This window comes from Podarcis pityusensis, assembly GCF_964106645.2.
Source record: "Podarcis pityusensis genome assembly, chromosome: 14".
NCBI lineage: Eukaryota > Metazoa > Chordata > Lepidosauria > Squamata > Lacertidae > Podarcis > Podarcis pityusensis.
Window position 1 is genome coordinate 16,768,545 of NC_138039.1, and position 22,269 is coordinate 16,790,813.

A 22,269-nucleotide genomic window follows, 5' to 3' on the forward strand; every position below is an offset into this window, starting at 1 on the left:
CATACAGCAATATTAAATGAATATCGAAACATTAAAATCCTGTCTTCGTCCTATACACTTTTTGTCCTACACACTTACCTGTTCTGAACAGGTGGAGACATGGTATATTTGGATGCCTCATTGAAAATTGGGCTGAGAAACCAGCACAGCCATTGCAGGATTCAGTGGTAAAATTTTAAGCACACAGAACCACCACCGCATTTCTCAACTACAAAAGAATCCATACACATTTATTCCAAACCTTATTGGTTTATTCTGTCTTGCCATTCCACACAAGTACCAACAACATGACTACAAGATGCTAAAGGTATACAAAAATCAAACTTTATAGTAATGACTGTACAATAGGTTGCAAATCTCTTGGCCTTTTGCAAACTGAACACTAGTTATCCCAATTGGTCTCCGACACATCACCTTCCACCCCAGGAGGAAGGTGACAAGAGAAACAGCTTTTCTGCCTATTTGTTTCACATATTCTAAAAGCAAAAGCATTTACATCAGTCTTGGGAAGGACAGGGCATGTGAACAATGCACCAAAAACATTTTAGTAAAGGAAGGGATGACTTACAAAGAACACTAGTCCTAGTCCCCCAGTTCTTAGGCTGGTTAAATGCACCAGCAGCAAGGAATATGAAAAAGCTTTTCTCTGTGCCAACATCCCTAAGAGCTGAGGGTGGCGGTGGGGGGAGAGGAACCAGTCCATATCTAAATTTGCTGAGGGTTTTCTTGCAACCTGCCATTTCTTTCTTCCAACAGTATAAATTTATTTTTGACATATCCTAAAAACAAGAGACTTCACTGGACTTAAGAGGACAGTATCATGTCTAAAAGAACAATGTTTCTTGTTGAGAACTTGCAAACCAAAGCTCCCTTTAAAAAGGACTTTAAGTCCAATCAAAGTCCACAGTTCACCCTGCTGGGCCCAAGACACTAGGCTAGGTTTCAGTTTCTCAGCTTTCCCTTCATTTTATTTTCATTCCTCTTTTATTTTTAAAAGGTACAATTTTTAAACTGAATGCACTTTTAAGTTTTTTTTAAAAAAAACAAAAAACAAAACAAGGAACTGCCAAGTCCCACATTTTATCGGGAAGAGTTGGAACTGGATCGGCTGCGATGACGCCTGCGGCCTGGAGATCTGGATCGTGACCGTCTGCGAACTGGGGATCTGCGCCTGGGAGACCTGGACCTGAAAGGGAATATAGTTGCAAGGAAGAGAGTTGAGCTTCAGTTAGGAAAATGGATGGTAATGGAAAGTAATCCACACTTATATAGTCCCTTTTTATTCAACAGCATTCAAGAGTAGTTCTTACATCCTAAAGGGTGAAGGCAGTTCAACATGCTAACATTTTGTAAATGCAGAAAGCAATATAGCAACTGTATAATAACTAAATAAATATTTTCTCAGTTCCTAGATCACAGTGTTTTATTTTTGCAAATACACGTCATCAGCTTATATTAACAATAAAAATATTCCATCAATCTCGACTTAAACAGATAAGGCATATACGGTATGTTCAAACTTAGAATGAGTTGTGAGATTTTAGACACATGCCCCATGAGTACTTGAGAAGGGTCTATAGGGCAGAGAATGTTGGAACCATTATGGCGCAAGTACTTCCACCTGCCTTCTTCCCCTAATGTATTTCTTAATGTATTTTTAAAAATAAAATTGCTGGATTTATTATTGTACATTTGGTATGCTGTGAGTCACTTTGAGCACTGTTGTGGAAAAATGGCATACAAACAAACTGACGCTAATGCTCTGGAAGGGGGCGCCTATCCTTCAATTACTTTGTGTAGGGACAGTCTTTGTTCGCCATCAGCTGTAGTGCAGGAAGTAAGTCACTGCCCATCCTTGGTGTGACTCATCTGAGACCGCAGGTGTCTTCTTTTTAGTTTGCCTCCCTGGACAGAGCTCCTACCAGCTGTGAACAGCTAAGCCCCTCCGGCTTACCCAGCTCCACAAAGGCAACCTACCTTCTCCTCATGCGAGGTGGAGAACGACGCCACATGGGCGGTGGCGGCAACATCCTCCGTGGAGGGGAGAAACGCCTGAGAGGCATCCTGGGCCGAGGAGTCAGGACAGCCGTGGCAGTGATCTCCTGACCATCAATCTGCCCTATTTAAAGATCACAGAAGCAGAAAGTTGATTTGTTTCAGCAGGGTGAGGGATTGACGCAAAGGCTCCCTGTAGCCACTGCCTTCTTGCTCACTAGGGAAGGTCAAACTATGGCAATGGTGGGGGGGAGCAGGGAACCTAGAGAGAGATATTAATACACAAGTAAAACATACATGCAGGGAGATACCAAAAAGACATTGGGGAACCACAAACACCACTTTGCTTACCTATTACGATCAGGCCCAGTTCCCTGACTGATTCCCTCTGTGCGTCATTAGCCCCTCCCAAGAAAAAAAGAGATTTGTAACCTCTGACCTACACTATAAATTCTTAAATGTCCAACATGGGACTGCAAGTTTTTCCTGGGACAAGCCTCTGCTTTCTTTAGGAATAATTGCTGCCAACTTATTCCAAGGTCTTTGCTCATGCCCACAGGTCCACTGCCTTTCTGGAGAATGCAGTTTACCTTGGGGGCCATTTTCATCAGGATGATCCACCCTTCTCACTTTGGGCCTGAAACCAACATGATGTGGTTGCAGAGGTCCCACCAGCCCATATTCCTGGCAGACAAGGTTGATTTTTTAAAAAAGAATTCATACAGGTAAAATGATATATTTGTATTATTATAAGAGTAAAACTTGAAGAACGAAGAGCCTTATTTTGTTCAGGTGTGCTCTGCAAAGAGCCCTCCTAGCTGGTAGAACCTATATCACTTTTGGGAAATCTGAAACCCTTGCTTTAATGGCGTGATCATCTCAAATTACAGATTTTTCAGTTATGTAGGAGTCACACCTCTTAACAATGCAGCCAGATTCTGAAACCCACCTCCATCCATGTGCTTCAGTGCCTTCTCAGCATCATCTGGATTCTCAAATTCTACATATGCATAACCCTTTGAGAGGTGTGGGTTGAGTCTGTCGACTGGCATATCAATCATTTTGATCTTTCCATAAGTGGAAAATATTTCCATTATGTGGTCCTGGAAGAGGAAAAGCAAGCTCCTTAACGCTCATGGCAAATGTTCATTACCTTCCATCTTCATAACAACAAAACACTGAATGGGCAGCGGCGGAAGCAGCGGCGGAAGCAGCAGCAGCAGCAACACCCACCCACCCACCTTTAACTGGATTTGAACAAAAAGAGTGAAGACCATTCAATTACATATTGAAACGCTTCAACAGTTTTGCTTCCCAGGTTACCTGAACTTAACTCAGCTATATCTATAGGAGAATAAGAAGAGCCTGCTGGACCAAGCCAGTGGCCCATCTAGTCCAGCACACTGTTCTCACAGGGGTCAAGGCTCTCGCAAGCAGGGCCTGAGCACAACAGCACTCTCCCCTATAGAGATCTAGTGTATCAATACTGGGAGGGACCCTTGGTCAACAGCATTCCCAGCATTCATATTCAATATGGACTTACAGGAAGCTGTCTTATACTGAGTCAGACCATTGGTTCTGGGGGACTTTTGTTTCCCTACCCTCTTTGGCCTTTTTACTTCTTTCTGGGTATGAGTGAACAACAGGCATCTGTTACCTTCGTCACATTTCTGGTGAGTCTCCCAACATGTACTTTGGTAGGTTTGGGTGATGGACTCCTTCTCTTCCGTTCCTTTTCATCTCTCTTAGGCGGTTTAGACCTTGTGGAAATAAACAAAAAGTGTCAAACAAAAATTTAAACGTATGGATCTGCAACTCAAGCTCTTCATTAACTCCTATCATGCAGCATGACAAAAAAAACCACCAATGATCTTATTCTGTATTCCTTGCTAAATTTGTTTTTTTTAAAAAGTGGCTGGTGCAACAACTACAGGCCATTTATAGTTTGCAAGAAATAATTATGCTAAAAGTGAGTAACTATTGAGGTTTAACTTAAATTCAGTAGGGCTTGGAGGGACCTTTACTTGATACTATCCACCAAGTTTGAAATTTAGAAGCATCCTTTTCATAAAACACAGGTTCCCAAAGATGAGATTCAAAAGGCAAAGAACTGGCCAATCTGCTATTTTACCCACTTCTGCCTCTGGCCCACTGCTAGCATGTGCCCCTCCCCAAGAAAGAAACATGGGCTTTGAGCTGAAAAGTGTTCCCCACCCTTGTCTTACAGGAAGCACGTATCAAGGCCAATGGAAATAAAATAGCCAGTAGCCTCCAGTAATCTAGACTCACTTTGAACGGGAACGCCTCCTGTTGTCATGCCGATGTCGAGATGGGCTTGGAGAACCCGATGAGCTGCTGGAGCTGGAACTGCGGGATGTGCTTGAACTCCCAGAGCGGCTTGACGCGGAGGAGGAGCTGGAGCCACTGCTGGAGCCGGTGCTGGAGCTAGAACCAGAACTGGATGTGGAACTGGAGCGAGACCTGGCAGAGAAGGTGTCATGCAAGAGACTAATGGCAACAAGGGTGTTCTCCCGATAACCCCCAAGAACTTTTGAAGGTGTTGGAAAGAACACACCATTGTCTTTTGCAGTTCCAACCCAAACCTGGCCACCTCCCAATGCAGAGGTGATGCTCTTTCTAAATCATTTCACTTATTGTACAAATGGTCCTTTGTCAAAAAACAGATTTCAGAGCAATATACAAAAGTCACCTCAAATTACAAATACCTTATAAAACCAATTTCATGAAGAATGAGAAAAACATTCAAACCACTAAAAATGCCACCATCTAAAATGCTCAGGCAAAGGAAAATCTTTTAACAGTCTCTGAAATTACCTCCCTTTGGAGGGTGTTCCACAGCTGAAGTGCCCATAACACACACACCCCTTTGTAAATGCAGGACACACATCTTCTAAAGATGAACACCAAGAAGGGCCTCCCCTCCAAACAGATCATTAGGGTGCAAACGACCTCCTGTGCGAAACCACACACAAACCCCCAATATCTCAATCAGAGAAGAGGACCTGAAGTCAAGTATGTGTTTAGCATTACTGCTTCACTCAACTTACAACCGACCTGCTGGTTCACATCAAGGGGCATATTTTAAGTTCTCAAGCTTAACTGCCCTACATTCCTGGGAATCTCACAAGTAGGGCATGGTGAGACAGCCACCACAACTCCATCCCTGTATCCAACATCTGAAGAGTTAAAAGGTTTCCTCTGTCTGAGCATGGCGGCATCATTTTTTAACTGCCGATTAAGAATCCTTGGGAAGGCCTGGTCCTTGAAACGGCCTTCAGAAACCCAAGAATTCCTGACTCTGCTTACCTGGTGCTGCTACTACCACTGGAGGCGCTGCGCCTCTTGCGAGTTTTGTCACGCCCACGATCCTTTTCGCTTGACTCCTTTGTAGCTGGCTTGTCTTTGGACCTGTCCTTGGACTTTTCTTCTGTACGGTCCTTGCGCTTGGTAGGAGAGGGAGCCCTTTAATGAACAAGGTTCAGAAACTTAATTTCCAATCCCGCAATTTCAGTTGCAACAAAAGCAAGAAATGTCACTGCTACAAAGATGCTAAGAGACAAATCCCCAGTGTTTACACTATGGAGCGGCTTCATGAAAGAAAGCCAATGGTGTGGAATATATGGAGATTATGAAAAGGAGGGAAGATGCATTTCTAATTCCTCATGCTTGATGGGAAATCCCTAGGAGTCTGCACAGATCCCCCAAGAGGGGTGAGGCCTTGAACATTCAGACAATTATTACCTAGTGCTGGACTTTTTATTATTTTCTTTGATTCCTAGCAAACTCTTCTTTTTCATTCCTGACAGCTCCATTTTCCCCTTCCGAGTCCAAAAGCGGCACTTTTTTGGGGGGGCTCACTTATCTGAAAGCTTACTTCTAACTCCTTGATTCTGAGAAACGATCCCTAAGCGAATGCAATAAACTCCAAAGAGCAGCCTAGTGACAAGATAAAAGGGATATGAGACAGTTAACATATAGGCAGAGGAAAAGAAAACCCACTTCACAAGAAAAGGCACAAGCTTCATGCAAAGCATTATAGTTCACACACTTCTGTGTGGCTTGTTATTACCCATTTGAAAATAGCATCTGCTGAATAACTTAAGAGTGTGTTTACACAGAGCATTTGAATTTTCTTTCTAATCACCCTTCAAAAGGAGGAAGAACACACAGCAAAGCACACAGAGTTTTTCAGTCTGAATTTCTTAGTACTTTTCCTTAAGATATGCAGCATTACAACAGGACAGTGGTAGCCAACATGGTGCCCTCCGTGTGAATTGAACTCCAACTCCCATCAGCCTGTCATCACAGCCAACTCTCATGGATGATTGGAGTTACAGTTTGGCAACATCTGGAGAACGCCACGTCGGCTACCTCTGCAATAGAAAGCAAGGTACCTCAACAGGACATTGTGGTACAGTAGTAGCAAGAAAGCATTTTAAGTCCCAGGAAAACTATAGTAGATTTTAATTGTTTATAAGAATTTCTACTGCTCTTCCTAAATTCTTAATGCAGTTTCTCATTACTACTGCTAAGCTTTATCTTGTATTGATACAGAGTGCTGCAGTTAAGTCTGCAATTTCAGCTCCATGGTCACTCCCAGAGACTATTAAATGTAACAGAGCAGAAGCAAAGCACAGCGCAAAACCCTATCCTCAGATCACACAACGGGGTGGTAAAACCTGTGGTCTTCCAGATGTTCTTGGACTCCAACTCCCATCAGCCCCAGCCAGAATAGCCAATGGTCGGGGTGATGGGAGTTGGCAAACCAACAAAATTAGGAGGGCCACCATTTCCCATCTGTGGTATAAAAGAACCTCAGTTGGAAATGCTGCTGGCTATTCCAGATAAGCTACAGCAAGTCCTTATGGGTTACACCAGGGGTCAGCAACCTTTTTCAGCCGTGGGCCGGTCCACTGTCCCTCAGACCATGTGGCGGGCCGGACTATATTTTTTGGGGGGGAGGGAATGAACGAATTCCTATGCCTCACAAGTAACCCAGAGATGCATTTTAAATAAAAGCATGCATTCTACTCATGTAAAAACACCAGGCAGGCCCCACAAATAACCCAGAGATGCATTTTAAATAAAAGGACACATTCTACTGACGTAGAAACACACTGATTCCTGGACCATCCGTGGGCCGGATTGAGAAGGCGATGGGTCGCATCCAGCCCACGTGCCTTAGATTGCCTTCTCCTGGGTTACACACATTGTGGGCTCAAGAGTGTCTCTGTAGTCTGAGAGTAGCTATGGCTTATTTCAAGTACTTTAATTCTACCCCTCAGTATAGAACCCAAGGTGTTTTAAAGTCATACATTAAAAACAATGACTATTTTAGAATGGTAGAGTACAGGGTACTGTACATTTCAGATTAAGTGTATGTATTTTTCTCTAGCAAACCAGCATCACAGCAATCTACGGGAAATGGGTGGAAACTCTGAAAACAAAGGTTTTCATCCTTGTAGTTCAATTCCTGTACACTGCTATGCTCAAGTAAGTCAACAGGCACTGAGAGAGCAAGGTTGCTTTGATGTACATTTGACGTACGAAGGACAAATATGTTTTATCATCGTTAAGATTAACACTTGGAACTATTACTTTATGGAGGGCAGCCTGGATTAAAATTAAAGATGCATTTTCATGTGCTGAGACTTCTCTCAGGCACATTATACACACAAACTGTGTATAATGTGCTTATGCAAATAACCCTTTGGGAAGGTCCAAAGTAAGCTCCAACAGGCCATTATTCTACTGGTGTCTGTAACTTAAATTGCAAGTGCCTGAAGCAGTTCAAACATAAGGGAAAGCACATACTGTTATACCACTCTGCTTCTGCTATAGCAGAAGACTATTCCCACAAGCTTAGCTTTTCACTTGAAGCTCTGGTTAAGTATTTCTGCACGAGTCATTCAAGAAGGCAGCTCTTGCTTTTGTGGGATTAAAGGTATTATTCCTCTATATCCACACTTCATGACCCACTCTCTAAGTGGTACAAAAACAATTTGAAAGAACCTGTTCAGGTTAAATGAGGTCTTGAATTAACTTGGTGGTTAAGAGAAATCAGTGAACCCTCAGTAAAAGAGAACTGTCTGCTGTATATCACATCCTCAGTGCTTTAAGACCAGGAACACCAAGCCCAAGCTTACCAGTACTGCCCAAAAAGTAAAGAAAGAAATATTGTGTACAAACTTCAATAGTGCCTAGAGGTCTTTCTGTGGGAATCACTGACTTTGCAAACTGACTCTTATCAGCATGTTCACAAAGCTAGCAGAATGGCTACCTGTATACCTTACTGTGTTTGGGCAATACAGTACATTTACTTCACTGTGGTGAAAAGCCACTTGGTACATAATCAAGTGAATGCTTTTAGTCTTAGTGTTTTAAACATATCAGTGGACTTGCATATTTGTCTAAGTAATCACTGATATTATTGAAAGGCAATTTCTTTGCTATTGATAAAGAAATATTAAGTGAATTATAATAGCACCTGCCACACTACTGCTCTTCACTACCACCATCCCAAGAAGACCCTCTAAGACCAAGACCACCCTCTAAGACCAAGAGGGACCAGAGATTTGAACCTGAGCTTCCCAGGTACAAGCTATATCCTGTACTAGCTCTGCAAGCTGGCTGAATGGACAACAGGTTACATCTAAAAGTAAGAATCGTACAACCACAGTGCTGCAACATAAAGCCATATCTGAGAATCCACTGAATGAATCCCCATGCTGGAAGCCAAGGTTTAAGAGGTAACCAATGGGGCCAGTGTGGTGCAACACTTAGCATTACAGAAGCAAGAGGGTTAAATCCCTGGTCAGTCACAAAGCTCAACGGAGTGGCCTTGGCCAGTCTGAGGGATCACAACAGGCCTATCTCACAGGGCTGTTATGAGGTTAAAACGGGGGTAAGGGAGAGAGGAACCATAAACTCCATCCTGTATTTCCTTGGATAAGGGATTGTCTTTTCCAACATCAAATAGATAACACGATCGATATAATAATAGAAGGACGCAACTTGAATGTGCACAGTACTGGTCAGGCAATTAAGGGGGCTTGAAGGAGACTTTCAGAGTGGGCTCCAGGAAGTTTGGGAGACCCCTCAAGGGGGGGGGCGGGGAGGGAAGAGAAACGAACCCCCTCCTCAACTGGGCCTAGCTGGCGAGACGAGCTTTCCTCGCCCGACACGGAGAAAGAGGGAAACGGGAAGGGGCGGAGCAAATCGGCTCTGCCGCTTCAGTCAACCGACCCCACACAGCGCCTCTAAGGGCTCCCAAACTCTCCCCTCCAGCCAAGGCCTCCGCGCTCCTCGAGCTCCTCCGCGGGGCCGACCTCCCTCACAGACCCACCCCCAGCGTCCGGGAACCTTTTCTTGCCACACTCGGGCGTAGTCACGGTTAACTGCAACCGGACCGGGGCAGATGGCGGCGGATTACCGCCTCTCCCCTCTACTTACATCCTCAGAGCCCGACCGTCGCTCCCTCGTCGCGCTCGCGGTGACGTACGGATTGCCGCCTTCCACACAGCGGCAAAGAGCAGCTAGGTGGCGCGCGCTGATAGCGTCACCGAAAGAAAGGAAGCGCGGAGAGGAGAGGCGGGGTAGCCATTTATCTCCATGGTTACTGGCCCCACTTAAAGGGGCAGATCGACCCTTTTTGTTGTGGTAGTTTAAGGCCCCATGGAGATAAAAAAGAAGGTTTTTTAGGAGGGTAGGGAGAATCCAACAACAACCCACTTATCTGTTCTTAAAACATGATAACGGAAAGGGGAAATGGGAGTTGAAAGGATTATTGGCTCATCCTGGATTTTCCCCCAAGCGCCTAGCACTTTGGACATTAAACATTTTTTTAATTTTTTTTATTCAAAATTATAACAAGACATATTATCCAAAAACATATCATCCTTATCCCCCCCCCCATTTTTCCTCCCTCCCCCCTCCCACACAGAACCCCAACTCCACCCCACCCACCCCGACTTCCCTCAGTTCCAGTCTTTGGTTTTTCTAATGCTGTTTTCTGCATGTTACAAAGTTGTATAGATCCTCAAACTGTTTAGCTGATTATTATCAATAAAAAAAATTGTGAATGTTTATTCAAACCTGCCAAGGAGTCCAGTTCGCTGGACATTAAACATTTTAATAAACTCAGTGGGAAGGCCTGCTGAGACCCCTGGCACGGGAGGCTAAGGGAGAATGCTTAGAGCCTGCCCAGATCCCTTTAATGTTGTTATTCTTCCTTCAAGGAGCTCAAGGTGGCATGCGTTGTTCTTCCCCCTTACTAATTTTATCCTTGCAACAACCCTGTGAGGTTCGGTAGGCAGCGTCTAACCTACCACACAAGGCTGTTGCATGGATAAAATAGGATACTTCATAAGTGTCCTGCATTCCTTGGGGGAAGGTTAGGATAAAATGTAATCAATAAGCAGCTGTATGGCAAACAGGCAGGGATTAAAACAGCAGAATAAAAGAGGCATGTGGCAAACAGTGTTTACTCTGGTGTGAGCTTTCATGGAGTAGGGTCAACTTCATAAAATACATGAAATGCTATCTTTAGATGGCAGATTGTACAGATAGACACATTTTTATTTTGTGTCTTTGCTTAAAACCTATTTATGTATTTTGTTACATTTGGATTCTACGTTTTTTCTGTTATAGCACACATGCCTGAGAATTAGTCAAAAATCTTATTTGTGACTTTTAGTTTGTTCCAAAAAAGTTATTACACCACTGTTATTTTGGGGTTTCCCCCCCTTTATAGGTAGCTAACCAACACAGCTACCTGTGAATATGTTACAATTTAATGACATGACTAATGTCCAGTACAACAAACCAAATCTACTTACCGGCTATGAAACAGCAACCATCACACACCTCATTGCAGTCTAAATTCCCATAGATTTCAGTGGGAATTGAATTAAATCATGACGAACTTGTTTGACAAATTTCAGTGGGACCCAAGTTCAGCTAATTCGTTTGGAACCGACCTTATTTATTTATTAAATGTAAAATGTATCACTTTAAAGGTCTTTATGATCACTTTAAAGGTCACCAATGTCTCAGCTGCGGGCACATTTGTGCCCATAGGGTACCCCCACCAGCTGAAAATAGGTTTGAAGGAAGCATTCTATCATAGCCAATGTACTGTACTTTAATTTTGTTTTAAACTGCCACACACACACACACCCTACAGTGGTGCCCCCTGCTCGCTCTATTGAAACATCTGCCACTGTTTAAAATCAACACTATTGTTCTCATTATCTTTCCATCCCTGCTTTACTCAAATGTAAAAGTGCCATTTCCCTCTCAGTGTCCTTCTACTCCCACTTTACTAAACTTTTGCCATTGTTTATGACAACCACTTTCCCCCCTTCACAGTGTTACTCCCTTCTCACTGTACACAAACTTCTCCCTCTGAAACTCTGGCTCCCCTTCCAAACCCATGATCCTGTATCTATGAGGGGAAGCTGACAACCTAGTTCCTTCGTCAATATAATGGCTTTGGCTGACTAGTTAAGTACTATGGTTTAGCACAGGCAAAAAGAGGCTGCTTTGTGCCATAGAAGCAAATAGGTGAGCTTTCTTGTGAATCCCCTCACCTAGCTGCTACTAGAAGAACAATAGTCAAGAGTGATGTGTGTTAGTTGGAAGCTGGAGACTGATGCATACCTTGCTCTGTTGTGGGTCTAAAGCAGTGACTAGAGGAGAAGCAAGGTATTTTGGAGTACTAATGCTGTGAGCCCCTCCATATTATGCTCAGGTTGTATATATGTGCAAATAAAGCCACATATTCTAAAGACACCACAGTGTCCAGTGACCTTCATTCTCAAGAGTCCAAACCCTGGAAAAGTGCTTGGAACCCCTGGAGTAACTCACTGCTCAAGAGATTGGGGTGATAACAGCATATTGGTTTATCTTTAGTAACATAACTTCATCTAAACAAGGTGTGGGGAGCCTTCTGCCCTCCATCAGTTGCTGGATTACAACTTCTGTGAGGGCCAGTAAAGCATGGCCAATGGCCAAGGGGGATGGCAATTGTAGTTGCAGCAACACCTGGAGAAACAATGGTTCCCCACAAACATACTGGAGGAGTAAGATTGTAAGCAGCGCAGGTGAAATGCCATGTTATGCAAGAGCAGCAACCTGTGGCATTTCTACAGAAAGCTCAGGCACATGTAACGGGTGTGAGGAACCTTTGCCCCCTGCAGATGTTGCTGAACTACAACTCCCATCATCCTTGACCATTTGCCATGCCTGCTGGGACTGATGGGAGTTGTAGTTGATCAGCACCTGGAGGGTCAAAGGTGATCCACACCTGGTTCAGTTTTTAAATTGAGCACCTATTTCCTTCCCTGGGCTCTTTGGGAAGGAAGGGCAGGATGTAATTTTAAATAATAATAACAACAACTGTATAATAATAGAGCAATAAAATTATACGTCTGGGTGGTTGTTGTTTAGTCGTTTAGTCATGTCTGACTCTTTGTGACCCCATGGACCAGAGCACGCCATACACTCCTGTCTTCCACTGCCTCCCGCAGTTTGGTCAAACTCATGTTGGTAGCTTCGAGAACACTGTCCAACCATCTCGTCCTCTGTCATCCCCTTCTCCTTGTGCCCTCCATCTTTCCCAACATCAGGGTCTTTTGCAGGGCGTCTTCTCTTCTCATGAGGTGGCCAAAGTATTGGAGTCTCAGCTTCACGATCTGTCCTTCCAGTGAGCACTCAGGACTGATTTTCTTCAGAATGGAGAGGTTTGATCTTCTTGCAGTCCATAGGACTCTCAAGAATCTCCTCCAACACCATAATTCAAAAACTTCAATTCTTAGGCGATCAGCCGCCTTTATGGTCCAGCTCTCACTTCCATACATCACTACTGGGAAAATGTCTGGGTAGACTGCCTAAACAAACAAACAAACAAACAAACATTAGCAAACGTTTATCCTACATAAACCTTGAAGGAAGGCGGCTCTTCTCCTGCAAGGGTTAAGCTGCTTCTCCCCTTGACCCCTTTCCCTGAAAGGGTTACAGAGGAGCTGCTCCTCCATCTAAAGTACACAAACCTTGTTCCCAGCAGGCTTTGCGAAGTTTGGCTTTCCCCCAATCAAACAAAGAAGGCTGGAGCTTTTCGAACAGCTGCTGCAGCCTCGTCAGCAGCCCCGGGACTGTGCAAAGTTGGGGAGAAACCGAAGCACTTGGGGTTAGAGAGGTGCAAAAAGAGCATTTGAGTTGGCGGAGCGGCGTTTCTCCTCTTAGCAGCGCGATCCTTTATGAAGCAGCCGGAACAGTTTTGAACAGAAGGAGGCTATGAAGATTGCAACTTTACACCAATTTAGAGAATGAGATCTGCGTGGGAGTAACATATGGTTAAGCGTGCAGAGTATAGCTTTGCACACCTGGCTGGCGTGGAGATCGCCTCTTCGGTCAAGATTTGGTAAAGGGCGCTTTGTATTTTGGCAGGTTTGTCTCATTGCTCTCGTGGTTTGTTATTAAATTGTGCAAAAATCGCGGGAAGGTTTTTTGTTGTTGTTGTTTTGTCCATCACCAAACAAACTAAAAGGAACCCCCGGGTAATACTTTTGGTGTCAATGCTAATGTTAGCAACAAACATCTACAAAGGAGCGAGGAAGTTTCCTCCGAATTAATCAAAACCTTTTAGGCTATAATTCTCTTGTCTGCTTACCTGATGTAAGCCCCATTGAACTCGACGGGTTTTACTTTTGACTGGGAATGCATAAGATTGTGCAGTTAACTCTTCTTAGTTTACAATCCCAAGTAATAAAAGAGAGCTCTCTTGGAAAGATTCAAACTTGAATGTCGGGGTATAAATAGAAACAGAAATAACAATGAAAAATTTTCACCTGGCTGGAAAATAAAGCACACACACATTCAGTCTTACTTATGTAACTTGCATGCCAGCTGCAGTAGAAAACAGAATACATACATTATTATTTTTTGGCATCTGTCTGTCCCAAAAGACAATGGAGTGCACCTGCTGGGGTGACGCCAAACCACTGCCACTAAGCGCAAGCCTGGGCAGTGTGTAAATGTAATCCTAGGTACGTCTACTCAGAAGTATCTCCCTCTGAGTTAAATGGTACCTTCTTCCAGGTTAGACATGTTTAAGGATTTCAGCCTAAAACCCTAACAACCTCTTCCTGCCCACTCTTTATTTATTTTGCTTCACATTCGGCTTGGTGAGGAGCTCTGATGAACTCAAAATATTTTGTGCACCTCATTGTGACCTTTTAGTTAGGCTTGATTATTAAAATATAGGAAGATATACAGATTATACAGTTCCTTCAACAGATTTTTCTTAGCTTTCAAGGTAAATAATGCAGCAGAACCTGTAATCCCTGATGATTATGTACCCTCAGGCAAGAAGGCAGTTTAGGAGAAATAGGATTGTGGGTTATACTCCTAACAAATGACAGCTTCAGGGATTCTAAGTGTACCTTCTTATATGTTGTATAACTGTTTAATAAGTGTTGCCTAACAGTAAAATCTTCTGTTTTCTTAGTGTAGTATCTTAACTGCTGTGTTTAACAAGCCAACCCACTGCAGTTAATAAAGGAATATTATGTCTCCTGGTAACATTCCACTAGCTAGGCAACGGTTTGAACATTATAAGGGCTTTAGCTGCTTGTTCATCCTAATCTAGGGTGTAAAGGAAAATAGAAAAAAAGCTGCCATTAATAATACATTTAAACATCAATACATTCATCTTAGTTTGTACATATAGATCAATATGTGCCATCCAGATGTCCTAATATGTCTTCAAATGAAGTTGGTGTTCATAGAAAGTGCACTCAAATGTTGCAAGGACTTTAAGGTCATCAGACCACCGCACAGTAGATGGTGCATATTTATTGTTCCAGGCTTTTAGTGACCATTAGGACATGTAAAATCTATTATTGTTGTTCTGCCATTAAGCAGCATACAATAGAAATATAATTTAAAAGTACATGAACATCTGCAAATTTCTAGGATTTTGCCAGTGCAAAATTGATAAGGATAACATCTTTGGACCAAAAAGAAAATATCACCGGACATGCCCACAGGGTTAGGGTTTTAACTGCTATCAAAAATTGATAGTCTACTTTCCCTGGGCTGGAGACATTTATTACATTTGGATAATGAAACATATCTATTGTTAGTGCTTATTACAGGAGAAAATGGTATTGGCCTTTGTAGATTTTAGTCTACCTAAAATAACACAGTAACCAGTTCCTTGGCCCAGGTGGAAGCTTCCAGGCAACTGTGAACCCCTAGACTTCTCTCTCAACCCTTAAACCTTCATTGAAAAGGGAAAACTGCTGTACCTCCTCTAAATTGTAAGTCAAAGAGCTCAGATGGTATTTTGCTTTCTTTCCTTGGGATAACCAGATTGTCTTTAGGTTAAAGCTTCTTTGAAAGGTTGTAATGACATATAATTAGGTGGCCTCTGATCCTGTGGAAATACTCCCACTGTCGTGAATCTGTTCAAAAGAGATCCTTGCAACATCACAATTCACTTCTAGGGCAAATAACCCATGAATTCTGTACAATGTGTACTGTTTGAAATGTGTCTGTACAGGCCTGGCTTTTGGCCTACAAAAGTGCATCGTTGCTGTGGCATCATCTGTAAAAAAAACCTTCGGCTCACTAGGGGTGTGTGTGTGTGTGTGTGTGTGTGTGTGTGTTCCTTGAATTTCAAAACATTCTCTAACTTTGAAAGCTTGTTGTGGCAACATGAGTAACAATTCACACATTTCCTTGAATGTCCTCCTAACAGGGCAGAGAACCATAGAGGCAAAGCTTAGTTTCTGAAGACTCTACATAGACAAAATGCTCTAGAAATGGTGTGTAGGATGTTATTAAGCAATGAGGGAAATGTGACCCTCCAGGCCTCTCTATGTGGCCCCATATACCTTCCTCTGGCCATGCCACTCACCAACCCTACTTCATTCCTAGCTGTCTTGGAGTGTTTTGGGTTGTTTGGGCTGGAATGTGTCCATAAGCTCTGATACTGCTTCTTGTTGGGTGGATGAAAAATAGAGGAGGGCTGGCTGTAAAAACTAGTCTACTCTGCAGAGGTAAAATCTGCATTCATTGCTCTGCCCGCTTCTGAAGCCCCTGCCCAGATGGAAATGAGGCCCTTAGTTTAAGAAAAGTCCCTTCCCCCGTCCCCCGAACTGGGGTGTCAAGATCTGGGACAGAGCATGCCTCTGTTCCACTTGGTGGTCAACCTTGCTTGATTTTACTTTGCTGCCATCTGAGCCCCCAGGCCCTGCTACAGTAAACAATTCACAGCACTTTTGATAAGTGCACAGCTGCTTATCCTGTAATATTGTCACTTTAACTTGCTTTGTCCTTGGAATTTGTTTAAGTGCTGTGGGGCTGGCTAACAGTGTGGCCCTCCAGAGGCATTTATTTATTTAGCAGCATTTATATTCACTTAGTTTGCAATAAAATCCCTAAGTACTTTCCATAAAATGGTATAAAATAGCAACGAAAACAGCAGACATAATAAAATGACCAAATTATCGTTAAAATCAACAGATGTTAGAAACAAATGTACGCAATAAGACCAGTGTCACTGCGCTCCCAACTCCTATCGGCTTCACCAGCATGGCCAACAGCTGGGAGTTGTGATCCAACACCACCTGGAAGGCCACAGGGTAGCTATCCTGGTTTGTGTGATCATAGGGGAAACCTGAAGTTAGGAAGCTACCTAATTCTCAGCCAGATGGTCCATCTAGGTGTTCAGAAGCAGCCACCAGATAGAGCCCTATTCTCTCTTTCCCTCTCCCTCTCTCCTTCTTGTCTTAATGAGAACAATTTTATTCTATCCTTGTTTGTTTGTTTTCTCTTCCAGCCCAAAGTTCTGCTTAAGAAACAGAAAACTGCAAGAAATCAGAGAGGGATTTTCCCAGCGTGGCTTCTCTTCTTGTGTGGGCATTGAGTGGACAGGGTTAGACTGATGCTGTTAACTCCCGCCCAAGCGTTACTGGAGTCTTCCTTTGCTACAGAAAAAGGATATATATTTTTTAACTTCCTGCCCATCTTCTGAAGGGGAGATATAAATCCAAAAATACACAAGTGTTTGTTCCATGGAAAAGGCCATTGGCCAGCTCAGGAGCTGGTGATCTTTGCTGGATTTCAGAATGGATTTAACCTTTGCAGTGGCTTTCTATAGGATGGTGCAACAGTGATCGTGACCTTGGAAGGAACACTGGTTGTTTCCCCAGCACCATTTTGCCTGTTTGACTTGCTAATCTAGCAGCATCCACATCAGGGTCTCTGTTGGCTGTTAATGTACCCTACCTTGAAAACGGCGTATTCTTCTGGAATGTAGCCACTGTCCATTTGACTAAAGGAAGAGGCCAAAGTCCTTGGCCCCGCCATGGGTCGCTTAGATGACCATGCCAAGAAACGGATTGTGGAGCTGCGCAAAGCCGGCTTGAGTTTCCGCAAGATCAAAAAGGTGCTGGAGCTGGACAACATCCGGGTCACCCCACAAGCCATCTACCTGTTCCTTAAGCGGAAGAACGTGGAGCCCAGCCAGCCCCCACCTGTCTCTTTTCTGCAACCTGCTCTTGAGAATGGAAGCAGGAAGACTCTTGTGGACCAAGCTGGCTGGGAGGACAACCAGCTCTGGAAGTTACTGCAGGAAAACGAGACTGAGCACCATGGGCAGAGAGAGGCTGCTGGCTCTGTGGCAGGAGTTGGCCCAAGCTATGAGGTGCCGCCTTGTAACGGCCATTGTGATGGCGAGGAGCACATCAAAATAATTAGCGTGACTTCCTTGAGCAAGGATGGAGGGCCGTTTGAGAAGCAGAGTGCCTCCCATGAGGGCATCTCCAGCGGATCTCAGCTGGGCCAGAATATGGGTAAAGCTTTGCACAGCCTCTTTGTTCACATGTGCTGCTGGCTTCTGCTTGAGGCCTGTTTAAGAAAACTCCCACAACCTTTGCTCACAGCAACCACCCTCTGCAAGTGCAGGCTGTCAGGGGTCCACTTTCTATGGGTTTCTGGGCTGGAGGGTGAGTGACGGTTTAGTAGCACTTCTAAGGGGTAATAGCTTCTAGTTTAGTTCTGAGTGCCATGTGACCTATGAAGCCCTTAATGACCAGGGCTTAAGGCAGCAATGGGGTAACACCAAACCCATGGGCCTAATTCGTCCTGGCACATTGTCCCAATTTGGCCCATGAGGCTGTTCCTCAGAAACTGCTCCCACTTGCCCCACACTTGTCATATGTGAACATTTGTGTGGGGCAGGCACAGACTTTGCTGCAAATTTCTTTGCTAGTGGGGCTTCCTGTCAGTGCCTATTGGCTAATCAGCACTGATGGAGAGTTCAAAGGCGATTGACAGCACTAAGGAACACATTAAAAATAAATGAATCAATTAACAATTATGGGAAGATGCATTCTTAATTGTCTGCATAGGCTTGGAGGAAGATAAGAGTTTTCAGGTGTTTAAAGGTTGAAACAGAAGGCAGCTGCCAATTCTCCACGGACAGAGTATTCCATAGCACTGGACTGACAATAACAGTCTGTTTTGTGTTGATGTCAAATGAGCCTCACCAACTTGGGAGACAGCCATCAACACACCTGCAGATGATCTCAGTGATCAATCTAATGGTTCAGGCCGTCCCTAAGGTACCCTGGACCTAAGTTGTTCAGGGCTTTGTAAATCAATACAAGGGCCCTAATCCTGGCTTGGCAGCAGATGAGCAGCCAGTGCAGATGTTTAGCAATGGTATCACACGTTCCTGGCCATGTGTCCCCATCAGCACATCTGGGAGGCACCATATTGGTTTGCTACCCTGCTTTTCTCTGTTGGGATGACCCTGAGGCACCTCCACTTCTTTCTCTTCTTCACTTCCAGGTGACAACTGCCCAGGGCCAAAACCACCTGTGTCGCCCAGCTGCTTGACTCCATTTGCACCTGCAGTTCCTCAGCATAATCTGAATGGCAAAGGGAAGGCCTTTCTGCCACCTGCCCGGAATCCTGCCTTGATTGTGAAGAGGAAGATCGTAGGCCGGGCCATCCATCTCCAGAAAAAGGTGGGAAGGGCACAGAGAGGGTGAGAGAGAGAGAGACAGAAATGAGCATGATTGGAAGCCCAGAATAGAATCCCAAGTTAGCCCTATTATTCTTGAGTAGTTTCATGCAACCCCTAGAATCAGTAGAAAGGATGGGTCTGGTGTCCTTCAGTGGGGTATGAGAGCTGATTCCCCCCCCCCCCCCCAAACATGTAGGAACCAATGCGACCCTTTGGATTCAGATAGCGCATGGGTAGACCAGTCTGAAAAGCCCGGGACACAAATTTTCATGGCCCTCTAGTGGCTATGGTGGCTCATTTACCAGAAATACCAGTAATGTAGGTAGCTGTGTTGGTTTGATGCAGTCGAAGTGTGCATGCACATGAAAGCTTATACCCAGAACAAACTTAGTTGGTCTCTAAAGTGCTACTGAACAATTTTTAATTTTTATTTATTTATTCAGAAATAATGTACAACTCTGGAAGTTGTATCCTCGATTCTGACCAGACCAAGCCTCCTAGAGCAAAATAAAAGAGGGTGGATGCAGGATGGAGAGAAGTGCTGCATGAGTGTCAAACCTCTGCATTGTATCTAGCCAAGTGTTACTCAGAGTAGACATATTGAAAGTGACTGGAGATGACCCTCTTGCCTTTTGCGTGGCTGGGATGTAGCTCGCTCCCAGAAGGGAATGTGGCCCTTGAACTGAATGAAAGGTTCCCCACCTGCACTTTTTTCATCTTCTGGAAGTACAGCTCTTAAGCAGAAACTGAGTCTTCTCCCTTGTCCGTTAGGCAAATGTACAGAACGGGCAGAATTCATCTGGTTCTACACCCAGTTTGCCTTTCACGGTGAGGGTGCAGCCAACTGGCCATCCTTCCAGGGGGACAACTCCTGTCCCGATGGCATCTTCTGGCTGCTCTGCACATGTAAGTGATGTAGAGTGTGCGTGCTTTAATAGCGATATATGTCAGAAAGCGTAAAGGCTCCCAAGCAAAAGGAGGTTGATTGTTTTTTGGGGGAGGCGGGGGGTGGGAGTTGAAGGATTGTGTGCATTGAGGTGGTAAGAGAGTCTGTAAAAACTTCAGAACCCAGTTGGGGAAGAGTTAGGGCAGGGGGCCACTGACCTTTTGGGAAATGCTTGGAATTTTGAGAAAGTGCCATGGGCACCAGTCACAAAATGGCTGGCGTGAGGGCAAGGGGGTAATTGCCACATCATCTTAAAGGGAAGAGACAGAGACAGGGCCACAAAATGGTGTGGGCGTGCTCTCCCTCTCCCCTTGCAACAATGGGGGGGGGGAGGCAGCTACATCAGCCACCACCATGCTCACTCGCAGAGAGAAGCTCTTTGCACGTCTCCTCTGAACAGAGGGTAAAATGCCAACCCAGTGAAATATTGACATGTTTTAAGGGGGCGTGTTCAAAGTAGGAGAAGCTGAGACGGTGCAAACAGGAATTGAGGAGGAAGAGCAAACAATCCCTGGTGTTTGGTGGATTTTAGAGGGGATATTTATGAAGACCTGCTGCAAACGCCAGAGGAGGCATCCTGGCACTTGTGATGTTTGTGACTCCTGAACTAGAGTCTTTAATTGAAGAAGAGAATAACTATTTGGTGATCCTACCGTGTTATGTACTGAAGTTCTCACCCTGGGCCAGCAGGGGGATACTGTAGATAGTTATGCAAATGAAGGATCGAAAGTGACATTCAGTGATTGGATAGTTTTAGAAAATTGTTACAGTAATGTGGTACTGGAGCTCTATATAAGCAGGCTGACTGAGCCCTTCAGTTCAGTTCTGTCCTGGCCTGTGAATAAACAAGAGCTGTTTGAAGAATCGCTGTGTCGTCTGATATGTTCACCCACAACTTAACACGCCATTTCTTCTTCTTTTTTGGATTCCCCCTCCCCTTTCTAGACTAAAGATGCCGGTACTCAGACTTGTACATTTAACCCCACCTACCCTCCAGTTCATCAGAATCCTCAGTGGGGAGCTCAGATGACTACCTCCTTGGTCCCTGCTGCCAACCCTCAGCCGCTTGCAGAGAAACTGGATACAGTGCACACTGAGGTCCAGAAGCTTGCGCAGGCTGTGCATATGGTGCTGGAGCGCCAGTGCCGACTGGAGCGCCAACAGGAGCAGCAGCAGCGCTTCCAACAGGAGCTTCTCATGACGCTGCAGCAGCTCAGCTCCACTGTTGGCCACGGGGCGGTCCCTGCCCATGCCCCCTGTACTCCTTACAACGTGGCTGACCCCTCGCCACCCTTGCCAAGCTTCAGCCAGTTCAAGATGGAGCTTATCTGACCAAGGACTACGGGGATGGCAGTGGAGGTAATGAGTGAGCTGTTTTATGTTCTAAGTGTACTGTATTTTTCGCTCTATAGGACGCACCAGACGATAAGACGCACCTAAGACGCAAGAAAAAAAAATTCTGAATCCCAGAAGCCAGAACAGCAAGAGAGATCTGGCTTCTGGGATAGCCTCTTGCTGTTCTGGCTTCTGGGATAGCCACTGAAGCCTCTCCCGGGCAGCGGGATGAAGGCTCCCCCTGCCTGGAAGAGGCTGTGCGCAGGTAAGCTGCCCTCTGTACCTTCCCCCATCTCCCGCAAGAACCGCACGCTCTTTAAAGGGAGTGCGGTTCTTGGGGGCTTTTCTGGGAGGTGGGGGAAGGGACAGAGCCCCCCACTTCCCAGAAGAGCTCCCGCTGCCCTCCGGAGGCTTCACAGGCTGCCCCAGAAGCCAGAACAGCGAGGCGGAGCGCTGCGCAGCACTCCGTCTCGCTGTTCTGGCTTCTGGGGCAGCCCGTGAAGCCTCCGGAGGGCAGCACACACATTTTCCCTTACTTTTTAGGAGGGAAAAAGTGCGTCTTATAGAGCGAAAAATACGGTATGTCTTTCGCACCTGGCTCCGGTTAGTAGATCTGCAGGTTCTAGGAAAACACACACACTAAATCCTGCAAGTCAAACTCGTATGGCAGGGGCTGTTGCAAAGTAAATGGGGTCAGAACATCCTTTGCATACCTGGTGCCCTCCAGGTGTTTAGGACTACAGTCACAGCCAGCATAGGGCAGCATGCTGGCAAAGGCTGGGTGTGAGCTGTGTCCCAGTTCTTTGTGGGATACCTTGCACAGGATTGGTTGGGGAGTACCTTGTCCCTTATGACCTGTATCAAGGCCCTGTGCAACCACGTTCAGAATAAAATGGTCTATTTACACACGTGTGCCTTGTTTTCATAATTTGTT

At 44.9% G+C, this 22,269-nt stretch overlaps 2 protein-coding genes across 7 annotated transcripts; one reads left to right on the forward strand and one right to left on the reverse strand.

Moving 5' to 3' along the window:
* Positions 1 to 229: 229 nt before the first annotated feature.
* On the reverse strand, positions 230 to 9,592 carry RNPS1 (RNA binding protein with serine rich domain 1). Of its 3 annotated transcripts, none has more exons than XM_080981427.1 (8): positions 9,469 to 9,585; positions 5,758 to 5,952; positions 5,323 to 5,478; positions 4,285 to 4,440; positions 3,653 to 3,755; positions 2,945 to 3,098; positions 1,978 to 2,119; positions 230 to 1,186 (listed from the first exon to the last, which is right to left on the reverse strand). In XM_080981427.1, the coding sequence occupies exons 2-8, from the start codon at positions 5,826 to 5,828 to the stop codon at positions 1,081 to 1,083; spliced, it is 888 nt and encodes a 295-aa protein (XP_080837553.1). In that variant the 5' UTR covers positions 5,829 to 5,952; positions 9,469 to 9,585; the 3' UTR covers positions 230 to 1,080. The 3 variants fall into 3 exon arrangements, with proteins under 3 accessions (XP_080837553.1, XP_080837552.1, XP_080837554.1); XM_080981426.1 differs by having other exon boundaries at positions 4,285 to 4,476; positions 9,469 to 9,584; XM_080981428.1 differs by lacking the exon at positions 5,758 to 5,952 and having other exon boundaries at positions 4,285 to 4,476; positions 9,469 to 9,592.
* Positions 9,593 to 13,100: 3,508 nt separating this feature from the next.
* On the forward strand, positions 13,101 to 21,791 carry LOC308463537 (uncharacterized protein). 4 transcript variants are annotated; one of them, XM_080982026.1, is made up of 6 exons: positions 13,101 to 13,464; positions 15,174 to 15,338; positions 16,862 to 17,876; positions 18,877 to 19,055; positions 19,826 to 19,960; positions 20,946 to 21,791. In XM_080982026.1, exons 3-6 carry the CDS (start codon positions 17,390 to 17,392, stop codon positions 21,330 to 21,332), a joined length of 1,188 nt encoding a protein of 395 aa, XP_080838152.1. In that variant the 5' UTR covers positions 13,101 to 13,464; positions 15,174 to 15,338; positions 16,862 to 17,389; the 3' UTR covers positions 21,333 to 21,791. The 4 variants fall into 4 exon arrangements, with proteins under 4 accessions (XP_080838152.1, XP_080838151.1, XP_080838150.1 ...); XM_080982025.1 differs by lacking the exon at positions 15,174 to 15,338 and adding an exon at positions 15,958 to 16,079; XM_080982024.1 differs by lacking the exon at positions 15,174 to 15,338.
* Positions 21,792 to 22,269: the final 478 nt, after the last annotated feature.